At 36.8% G+C, this 12,049-nt stretch overlaps 1 protein-coding gene across 1 annotated transcript in view; it reads left to right on the top strand.

The window, feature by feature from the left end:
- The first annotated feature begins 363 nt into the window (after positions 1-363).
- Positions 364-12,049, top strand: part of LOC144254166 (coiled-coil domain-containing protein 192-like) — a 183,380-nt gene continuing 171,694 nt past the window's right edge. The window contains exons 1-2 of the mRNA XM_077797159.1: positions 364-438; positions 8,227-8,334. Coding sequence (XP_077653285.1) covers positions 364-438; positions 8,227-8,334 — 183 coding nt within the window. The remainder of the gene's footprint in view (positions 439-8,226; positions 8,335-12,049) is intronic.

Below are 12,049 nucleotides of genomic sequence, written 5' to 3'. Positions count from 1 at the left end.
CAACATACTTTATATACAACCAGAGATATGAAAAATTGTGCTGTATACATGTAATAAGAATTGTAATGCATTCTGCTGTCATTTATTTTTTAAAAATCAATTTAAAAAAACCCAGCATGACAAACAGCTACCCCAGAGCTCAAGATGGATTAGGTGTAATGATTTCATTTCACAGATGAAAAACTGAGGTTCACTGAGTAGCTTCTGTTGGATGTGCTATACCTTCTTCTCTGATATTCTGGCCATGCCTCTTAAAAACATTTGCTGGGAAAACCTTTAAAAGAAGTGGAAATTTACAGCAAAAGTGAGTTCTCCCATCTGTCCTCTGCTTGCCTTATCATTCTGGAATGTACTATGGAAATTATGGCTGAACTTTTATCTGATATAAAAGGATCTCCTTTAGATCTTGGTAAAAAGGAGAGTCTGGACAAAAGCCAGGTAGCGGGGGCGAGTTCTCATGGTACATCAAGTCCAACTAAGAATTTTCTTGCTAAGTTTTGGGAACATCATTGGAAAATGGACATTCTTACCACTGCAATTAAATATCTTGGATTTTTTTAAGATTATCAATTTAGAATCTAAAGATCACTGGCAAAAAAATTGCCATCATTCGAATATTGTCATTAATAAAACATTCACTGTTGATTATTCATAGTGTAGCAATAATTTATTTAACAAAACTAACTGAAAAACCACAGTCATTTTGGACAATAAAATTCCATCACCTTATTCATGAGCTAACTTGAAAATCCTCCTTCCTGTGTATTTCCTAAAACATTGGGATTCATAGTGAGAATGAAAACATTGCTGGTCAGTATGCCCAAGTACTCAAAATTTAAATGTGTAAAATCTGAGAGAAAATAAGTAATCCTGTCACAAAAAATCTTAACTATTCAAAGCATTATCTTTACAAATGGGAAAAGCATTTGCAGTATTTTATGTCTTGCTTAACTGGAATTTTTATTTAAAAACAAATGATACTTTTGGGGTATAAGCAGATAAAATTCCTTTCTTTCAGCAAGATTACCTTGTGGCTTTTTCCTGTCTTTATTTAACAGTTTTTATTATGTTCAATTTTTTTTCTTTTTTGTTATCACAAAAGTCCCTTTAAGTAGGTTTAAAAAAAGTTAAATTTGTTTTAATGTAGACTAATTTTCTCACTTCAGAATGTATCTGATTTATATATTTGTGTTATAATAAGTTTTTACTTTGTATATCTTGAATTTATATGAATGTATATAAATTTTACCATTTCAATTATTTTTAAGTTATTTTGTTTCACAGGGCTAAGTATGCCCTCATGGTTGTATGCTGAATTTTTGCAGAATTGAGACTCTATACTCATCAAATAAATCTCCATTTCTCCCTCTCCTTTATTTTAAAAAGAAATAAAAATGTTTTCTAATGGCAAGATTCCCTTGCTTTGTCTTTTTTCCTTTTTTTTTCTTATGAAGAAAACATGTTCTCATTAGAAATATCTTCATTTCATGAACAAGATGGGTTAATACAATTTGCTGTGAAGTTTCAGTCCCCCTGATGAGGCCCTGGGAAGGGCCTGCACTTGCTCTATTGTTCACAGAGAGAAAGCAGTTTTCGTCTTTTGGGTTCTGTATATTTTCTAAAGAAGAAAATATTATTCATTTTTTTCATCTGCATTATTTATAAAAGAGGCAGTAAGAGCATATCAATGGTCTTATTCGTCAAGATTTCATATTTTGTTTTAGAATAAAAAATTAGAAGCAACTGAAATATAATATTCCTTCTGAACAAGGAATTCTTTATTTGGGCTACATGGACAGGACCAAAAAGAGTGCTTCACATCCTGAAAGCATATGTAACTCTGTGCACATATGTGCCTAGTGTGTGTATCTGTGGGTAAGAGAATTCACAGATTTCATCAAGTACTGAAAGGAGTCTGTGATGCTCATAAATCACAAGAGTAAGGCTATTTTAGGTCACAAAACAAATCCTATAACAGATGTAACATAATGTGAACTCAATTTCAGGTCTCTTTGTGATCAGAACCTGTTAACTTTAACGAAACTATGGAAGATACATATGGTTTAGAAGGTCCCTTCAGATTCTGTTTGTACAAAGTTTCTGAGGACCTATAAAGTGATATGATTTGAGAGAACTGGAATAGTTGAAAGCAAGTTAGCACAGTCTCTTGCTACTTTCTAACATCCACCAGAATCCTCATCAAAGAAAAAAGAACAAGGCCCCAAAGCACAAAGCAATATATTATGAGTCAGCATAAAAGTGTTCAATTAACCACTAAAATTTGACATTCTTCTGATTTTTACATAAAACCAAATCCCAGGATTTTTGTTTTTGATAGAACTTCTAAGCTGACAATTCTGGTGAGAGTATTAATCGGGCCTGTTTTCTCCATCTGTTTAGCATAGCACTTGACCAATAGTGAGCTCTCAATAAATATTTTTTGAACTTAAGTGAATTAAATTGATTTAAACTGAATTAAAATAAGAACTGGCATATTAAGAGTTTGGGGAATAATTACTTAAAGGCATTTCTGAAGCGATCGAATGTCACACAGTCATGTCAACTTCTATGACAACAAAGTTTTTATAAATTAAAACCTGAGTCAATAATTCCTTTCCAAAACTTCTTTCATCTATGGGTGATGCAACAGAATGAAAAAAATAGTCAAGTTTTTTTGCAGAATTAAATAAAGGCTGCCCCTTAACAATGTACTTTTTTTTTCCCCTAGAAAAATAGTATCCTGGACTCTTGCTAAGGCAGACAACTTGATTGACAGTATAGGACCACCTTGGACTAGGTTCACAGAAATTCAAGGGCCACAGTTCAGGAAATGACACCTGATAATCATTTTATAATTAATAGAGATTCTTTAGATTTTGTAAACCAGTAAAACTTTTCACTCCAAAATTATCAGGGTTAGGTCTCATAGGACTGCCAACTTTTCATTTCCCTTCTCTCAAAAACCAACAAAACACAGGGGTTTCCATATACTACCATCATCATTTATTAAAGAAAAATCCTCTTAACACCAAAAAAGAAAAAAAAAGTAGTCCGATCATAATCTCAGAATAAAGAACTGTCTTATAAATGGAATAGGTTTTGCTTTGTGAAGAATTCACAATATTTTCTTTCAAATCTTATTTTTGTCCTGACCATTGAAAATGTTATCACAAACCAACACTGCTCTCTGGGCTGGCATTTGGGAACCACCAGTAAAATTAACCCAAGTTGGTCTGAGGTTTCTTTTTCCCCCCATCTCCTACCCACTCTCCACCCTTCCTCCTCTCTGCTCTTCTCAGGAAAAGCTAGTCTCTCTGCACCTTTTATTCAGGTTCTTTTGCCCTTTGGCTTCTCACTGGGTTCAGCCAAAGGCACACAGGCAGGAGAATGGAGGGTAAGAAGAGAGAAGGTGGGGCTATTTGTTCCACTGCTTGGGCACAACTGGCAGTGGCTGTAGTCTCCTCTTCCAGCTCTCCCTCTAGGTCCATCAGTGATGCTCCCATTCCCCCACCTTCCCTCTTCCCCAGCTTCTTCAGTTCAAAGTAAGGCAAAGGGCACCTGCAGTTCCAGAAGGTGCCCACCATCCTTTGTTGATGCCCTTAACAATACCCACACCTCATTTAATTCCTCACTTACTCAATTAGCATAGCCATCTGATTCATCACTAGAAAATACATTCTTTGTTGAGAGGTGAAAACGCTGAGACCCAGACAAATAAAGTAGCTGACCCAAAGTCACATGGTTACTTAGAATCAAGTCAGATCCAGAACATGGCCCTCCACACAACAAGCAGGGTGCTCCTTAGTGCTCACCGGCATCCTCCCATGGCCACCTCCTGCCCAGGCACACTGATGGACATTCTCTACAACCTCTAGTGATAGTTTGTTTTGTATTTTAACTTGAACACTCTATTGGGTGGCTATTAAGGTAACCCCAAACACAGAGGAGTGCTTTTTTTTTTAACTAGGAAAATTAAGTTTTTAAGTTTTTGCCTACATAGAAAGAGACTAGGAAACTATTTCAAAAGCTAAGCATGAAAGCATATGAGAGTGATGAAATTTCCCCCATGCAGTGAATTCTGATCATGAAAGATGAAAGGGGAGAGATGACATAAATCTGCCCAGCATAAGGGGCTGAGGCATGGGGGGCAGGTAGAGCAGATGATGATCAACTGGGGAAAGACTTGAATCTTCACGAGAAATATAAGCGGGTTGCAGAAGGGTAAGGAAGTCTAGGCACATGGGTGTCTGTCAAGCAGGGGGAATGAGAAGTGCATAGCAATAATGAGCAGATGAGATATCAAACAGGAAAATTGTGTTGAAAGCACATTTTATCTAGCAGGCAGTTACTGCACCTCTGAGGAGGGACTGCTTCTGAGACCCTGGCATATTAGGGGCCTCAGATTGTTTGAGACATTTAGTTCTCTAAAACTGACCTCTTTTGAAATGTTCCTCTACAAAGGTGGACTTTGTTGTAATCATACTTTTATTTCACAATCTTGTTCTTAAATAATTGCACACGCACATATTTACTACATTTACTTTTCTCTTAATCACATACTTGACTGAATTTCCCAATGTTTTTTGGTCACTTGATGTCACACACTCGGTGTCCCTGTGGATATTCTGTTTTACAATAAGCTAGAAAGTTTAAATATCTAATTCTCTTTAAAGGAATTGGCATAATGGAATTATTAACATCTATTGAACACTTCATCTGTTGAAGTATTTTCCCACTTTACTTGATTGATTAACATTCAGTTGTTAGAACAACCCTATTATCTCCCAAGCTTGTGGCCATCTCCTCACCCTCTGCTGTGCTGCCTGGCCCCTGTCCCTGGCAAGCAGGACTTCCCTGGAGCTCTGATCCCTGTCAGTGTCCCAGGCTGGACACATGGAAAGTTTTGCACAATGAAGTCACTGTTTCAGCTTCTCAGCATGAAGGATGGTTCCTTCTGATGCAACCACCCTGCCTTGACTTTTGACCCTTCAATCAATCAACAATTATTTATTGGGCTCCTATAAAATGTTCTGCAAGGACCCATCTGGCCTCTGCACACAGGAGCTATTCTAGGTGTGGAAAATGCAGTTAGATCATGGAGACCTTGAACTGGTTCACCAGGATAGGAGGAAGAAGAAGGAAGTCACTTGAGGACAAAGAAATAAAGGCTTAAAAGCAAGGAAGGGAATAATGAGAAGTACTAGGATAGGTTTGAGAAAATGTAAATTTTCCTCTAACTTCTCAAGTGGGAAACCTTTTTTAGTCAAAAGGAAGACCACTCTTATAATTTCATATAAGATTTGTTCAGCTAGTAAGCTATAAACGCAAACACACATTCATTACAGTGTCTAGAGTCTTTAGTTTGTTAAATTTTTAATATTATTTAGAGTTAATTTCATCCTGTTAGTTACATGTATTTATATTATTGCACTGACACATAGAAAATTTTAAGACAAAAAATAGTAATTAAGTATTTGCTCCATTGTGTACATGTTACAAGTAGGTAACAACAGATCCCATCAATATGTACAACCATAATGCATCAATAAAAAAAAAGGTGGGGAAAATAGGAATTCAAACTGGGAATTGTTAAGTTGCTCAATCCCCAAACTCTGATGTCTCCTGTATTTTCAGCATTTTTATGTCATGGAGGACTATTAATTAATATAATTCACTCATACATTGCTTTACCACTAAGAGAATGTTTATTTTTATCATTAAGACAAATTGCATCTACATATACCTGGAAGTAGCATTATATTAATGGTAGAAATCCTATCTGTCTATTCTTCTGCCACTTGTAGCCTCCAAAATGGGACCTAACTTTTTTGGGGGTCTTTGAAACCACACATCTAACTCCATGTTTTACTTATTTCTAAAGTTCTTCTTGATTTAATTTTGATATCTTGGCTTATTGGGGTTTCCTCCTATTGAAAAGTACTTATCCTTATATAAGAACTTTCTCTTAAGAAAGTGGGGGAGCAACACTGGATAGTCCTAAAAAGAAGGGAGGAGGGATAGCCTTAGAGCTGGCAGGGAGAGCTTGCATCTGGGGTGAAGGTGCAGAAGACAGGCTGTATTAAGAGTTTGCTTAGGTCTCTAACACATGACAATCTCCTAAATTTACCTATATAAGAAGTCCTATGTTAAAATTGTGGAACCAACCTTCAGTAGATGAATGAATAAAGAAACTGTATATATATACACAATGGAATATTACTTAGCATTAAAAGAGAATAAAATCATGGGATTTGCAAGTAAATGGATGGAATTGGAGCATATTATGCTAAGTGAAGTAAGCCAATCCCAAAAAAAAAATGCTGAATATTTTCTCTGATATGAGGATGCTGATCCATAATGTGGAGGGCAGGGAGCATGGGAGGAATGGAGGAACTTTAGATAGGGCAAAAGGAATGAAGGGGAAGGGAGGGAACATGGAGGTAGGAAAGATGGTGGAATGAGATGGATATCATTACCCTAAGTACATCTATGAAGACACAAATGGTATGACTCTACTTTGTATATAACTGGAGACATGAAAAATTGTGCTCTATATGTGTAGTATAAATTGAAATGCATTCTGCTGTCATGTATAACAAATTGGAATAAAAAAAGAGTCCTATGTTATTTAACAACAGTCTATTCAGTTAAACCTGTTTCATTTGGCTTTGCATTTACAATGTTTTTGTCTTACTGGAAATGGTTGTCTTTCTTGGCTGGGGAAATTTGGGGTGTTTGGAGAAATAGGCCTAGAAGTTTCTTGCTGGATTTTGTTCATACTGATTTTTAAAATTTCCTCTTGAGTTCAAACATCAGACAAATAGATTCTCCCTGGAAATAGCAGTCCAGATCAGTAATTCCCAATCTTTTGAAATGACTTAAACTTTTGACAATTTTCCCTTTCTGCATAAAATGTTTTATGGCATATACTTATCTCCAAGTAGATAATAAACCACACTTCATTTTAAGACTTGTTTCAGAGGAATTTTTAGACCCTGTCTTAAATTACTTGAATCATCCTGGAATAAAGAAGATCATTGGTTCACTTAATTCTTAGTGTCACCATTCCAGCCCAAAATGCTCATCCCATAAAGACAAACCTTTGGGGGTAATTATGCAGCTGTATATGACAGAGCTTGACTTAGGGGTCCATTGTTGGTCTCAGCAACTGTCTATGCCCCTCATCCCATGGAGTTCCATTTATTTCAGAGGGCAGTGTCAGAGACACAAGATTCAGCATACAACGTGAACAACTATAGGAACTGTATGAATGCTTTATTTTTATAGCTGGTCCATGTACCACCAGATGGCTCTATTGTATCACCAGGAAATGCACACATGTGTAAAATCGGTAGTGTCATAAACCAAAGGGAAAAACAAAGCAACTGGGAGATCTTTAAAATAGGAGTACTATTCATTCTTTATGGGGTTAATCAGAGGCAGCTGTGCCAGCAGGAGCATTCACCAGGAAGGAGAACACACCCAGGAGGCTATGGGAAGGTCATAATGCTAAGGCGTATGAGGTTTTCCTTTCTAAGTTTTCATATTGCTCTGTAAATATTAATTGTCACATTAGCCAGAGAGTACTTAGAAGTGCTCTCATATCAATGGAGCTTGTTACTACTTCCATACCAATTTTACATACTTGGCCTGCAGCTTAGTAAAAGTAACTTTGGAATAATTTTGAGAGGCAAGGTGTACACATCTGCTGATTTGAGTTGTATTAATCATGCTCTGAGGAAGAATGATAAGATTCTAAAATGTGGCGTCTTTGCTTTAATAAATTGTGATAAGAAGGTGAAGATCAGAGGGAACAAGGGCTTCTCTGAGTTTCAATGATTCTTTACCTCTGACAGGTGAAAATGAAACACACAGGTATTTTGGTGACATCTCCCATTAGGAATATGAAAATTTGACCCCAATCTCTTGAAGTTAGAACAAAAGTTGTGGATTAGTTAAATTCCAACATGAGTCATCTTATTCTAACTTGCTAAAACTGTTAGTTTTAGCAAGTTAGAATAAAAATTATTATGTAATTTTTATTCTGCCTTCAGTCTGTAAATTGATGTACAAGACTATTGTTTTTATAAGGTTTTGCCGTTTTAGCACTTTGTTAAGGGGAAGATCTGTGTGAGTTTATTAAGCCTATCCTTAGTCCATAAAACAGTTCAAGGTGTGCTCAGGAACTACTCCTGTCAAAAGTAATATTCAATTATTGTTTTAAAGAGAGAGTCGCTGGACACTGGACAGATGGCGTTGACTTTGGCCCAACTTGAGACCTTGGAACTTCGCCTAAAGGAAGCAGAAGAAAAGACTAAAACCTTATCGGAACAGGTAATACCTGTTGGGGGAACTGGAAATATATGTTCCTCAGTGTGCAGTATAGCAGTGTAAATTGAACACATTTTAACTGCTGTCCCATTGACCCCCTCTCACGCACACACACAAGCACATGCACAGAGTTTCATTCAGTACTTATTTTGACCTTTTACTTTTCAGCCTTTAACACTTTTTCACACTTATATCTTATTTGATTTTTATTCATTACAGGCCATGAGTTGATCAGGACTTCCTTAAGCATGTGGTTTTCTTGAATAAGCAAGGCCTATTTGCATTATAAACAGATTGAGTCCCAAAATGAAATAAAACCTATGGAAGCCACACAGAATAATTTTCTTGAATTATGTAAAGAAAGCTTACTTGGAAAAGAGCTTTTCAAATATTGACTTTCCTCTAGAGTTTTTGAAATCCACAGACGCAATACAGGTCATAAGTGGAGCCTGGCCTGTGCAGGTGACGTGGACACTCTGTAGGTGGGTGCTTTCATGTGTGACAGGTCCTTGATTTCAGATTTGGTATCAAAAGAGCTCCCACCAGGGACCGGACTGTTTCCCAATAAGATTACACTTTGCAAGCAGTACAGAGCAACATGTACTACTGTTGTTGATGGCTTTTCCCCACAATAGGGTCTTGGCCCCTGGGAGCAAATCTCCCTGAAACTGGGTCACTCCTGTGGGCATGGGGGCCAATGCTCATTCTCAGTTCCAGTCAGTGGAAGATCAAGGACAGAAGAGACCTTGAAATGTTAGAAATACATATTAATTTCTCGTGAATTGATACATTTGGGTGAGACTATTTTAGAAATTTGAAAAAAAAATTATGTTTTTTTTAAGAAACAAAGGTATTATATTTGTACACTAAAATCTTACTGTATCAGAATTTCATAAAAATGTTTTTTTCCAGAAATTTGGGGAAAGAGGCACTTATGAGAAAAAAATGTATAATTAATATGTAATATAGTAATTATGTGTCAATACACAAATTTTCTCCATTTTTTTCCAACTTACAAAAAAGTTATATCCCTTACTTTGGCTTTTGTTTAATATTTACTGTGCAAGTGGCTCACCAGGGGACTTGGGGTTTCCTCTAAAACAAATAAAAGCAAACCTCAAACTGTGGCAAAATTATGAATTATAAAGAAAATAATGATGAATCATGAGGTACCATTTCAAAGCACTTCCCCTCCAAAAACAAAACAAAACAAAAAAACCTAAGAATTTCAGAGCCTGCAAATCAGGAAGAATTTTAGCTTACTAAAAGAGATTATTCCTGCCCTAAGGTATATGTTGATTTTATATTTGATTTGTCATTTAAATAAGTAAAACTCAATTTACTTATAAAAGAACACTTGTACTTTGTTCATTAAAAATATTTTTATTAACTAAAAATAGCCCCTAATAGTTAAGATTCTTCACTGGATGATCTCTTTATGTAACAACAAATAATTAGATATATTCATTTTTTTCAGTGTTTAGCAGATTAAATATATAAAACTGGATTTCACTCAGCTTCTTTGTTTCTACCATAAGTGAGGAGTTGGTTAGGTGTTTGAGGAAGAAAGACAAAAGCCAAAGCTTCTCTATCCAAGTAGCTCACAGACAACAGAATGATTGGAGGAGATGGAGAGTAACATGAGCTGCTTTTATGACTCCAAGATGAACTGTGCAATAGCATTAAGTTGTGGGGTCCATGTATGTTAATGTCCTAAAGCATGGTTCTTGAAGTTGTCAGATTTGCATAGCCAAGTAAATTTAATTGAAATTTGGCAATGGTTTGAGAAAAAGGAGAGTATGATGTGAAACGGTACATTACAGCATTTTCAATATTACATTTTTAATTAAGTTGAACATTTTATTAGATTTGGCTATTTCAAAACAGGTCAATTAAATCAGACACTGTTCTCCAAGGATTTAATCCTGAGAATTTTTTGCTCTCTGCAGTATTTTAGACTTGTCTTATCCTTGAAAAGATAAAAACTAATAGCAGCCCCCATGTGCCCGATTTTAAAACTTATTTTTTTTTTAATTAGGTGAGAGAAGGATAGGGACAGGGACAGGGGTGCAACTGACCTTTCTCAAGGATGTTCTTCAGGATATTTCAGAATGGAACAGAATGGGCATCTGTCTCAATCAAACATTTTGTCCACTGGGTGCCACTGTGTTCCTACTAGGCTGTGCGACTCAGCAATTGCACAAAGAGAGATTATCTTTACCATTAAAGACAAAGATTACCGTGTGTGTGTGTGTGTGTGTGTGTGTGTGTGTGTGTGTTTGAAGGAATAATTTCACCTACTTTATATGTTAAGGCTCTTTTAAGTGTCACGTATTTAAGATTTGTTATAAGGATGTTGGGACTGCTAGCTGGCTTTCACTGTTAGTCCATGAGACTGAGTGCTGGGCAGATGGGCTGGCTTGGTGGGCTGGAAGGGATTTTTGAAGAGCAGAATAAATAACAAGAACAAAGGTTTATGTGGGAACAAAGGAGTGGTAGCTCGCAGTATTATCAGCCAGTGGATCTTGCCTTTGAGGAAAGAGTAAATTTCATTAATGGCCAATCTCTACCTCCTGGCTTTGCCTCTCAGAGAAGAATTAGAATTAACTCAGAATAGAAGGTAGAGACACCTGGGTGTTGTCCACATTAAACATCAATCAGTCCTGGGCCTCAGTTTGCAAGGTCTCTCTTGGCTCATGTTTTAGTGAGTTTTCACTGCTGTGACTAAAAGATCCGACCAGAACAAATTGTAGAGGATGAAAAGTTTGTTTAAGTGTTCATGGTTTTAGAGGTCTCAATCCATAGACAGCAGGCTCCATTCATTCCTCAGGGCTCGAGGTAAGGACATCATGGTGAAAGAGTGGCATGGCAGAAGGAAGCAGCTCATATGATAGTCAGAAAACAGAAAGAGAGGTCTCCACTTACCAGATACAAATATATACCCCCAAAGCCAAGCCCTCAATATCCACATCTTCCATCCACACCCTGCCAGCCTTCAGTTACTTTGTTGGGCTTTACTCTAGTTAATTATTCTTTATTTCTCTGCAGTCATGTCATTATTGTCAAAATAAAAAAAATATGAGATCAGAACATTTTGGAATTAAGATTTATAATCTGAGCTAGTCAAAGCTAAACCCCCAAATAAAACTAGTGACAGGGTATTCCTATGTCTTCACTCAGTGGCTTATAAGACCAGTTAGGTGATATGCAAAGAAAATTACTCTCCCTTTCTCTTTTCCTGCCTCAGGTTCTCCCCTGTCTTAAATAACAACAGACACAACAGAGAATGGAGTGAGGGGAGTGTCTAACTCACATCATACAGGAATGCATCCCTAGAAATGGAGCCCTATAACACATTAGAAATGGTGGATAGTGAGGGGAGGAATTAACATTTATTAAGCATCTACAGTGTTCCAGGCACTGTGTTTCATTTGATCCACACAATAACCCTATGGAAGGTTCTATTAGGTCACATAGTTAGTATGGTGAACCTGATATAGGTACCCGAGTATTTTTAAAATTCAAAGCCCCAATTATTAAGAGTATGTGGTCATAGGCCATAGAGACGCAAGAAGTTTCCTACACTGTAACACTGGACAGGAAGAATTTCCCTTGGTTTCCAGACTGGAATGTGGAGGCCTTGTTAGGCAGTTTGTGTACCCCCAGATCCCCCCCACACACACATTCCCAGATTTCCTGATACAGAGGATCTGGGGTA

Source organism: Urocitellus parryii, chromosome 1, assembly GCF_045843805.1.
Source record: "Urocitellus parryii isolate mUroPar1 chromosome 1, mUroPar1.hap1, whole genome shotgun sequence".
Classification (NCBI taxonomy): domain Eukaryota; kingdom Metazoa; phylum Chordata; class Mammalia; order Rodentia; family Sciuridae; genus Urocitellus; species Urocitellus parryii.
The sequence above is the reverse complement of the archived record's forward strand: the minus strand, read 5'-3'. Positions and strand labels throughout refer to the sequence as shown.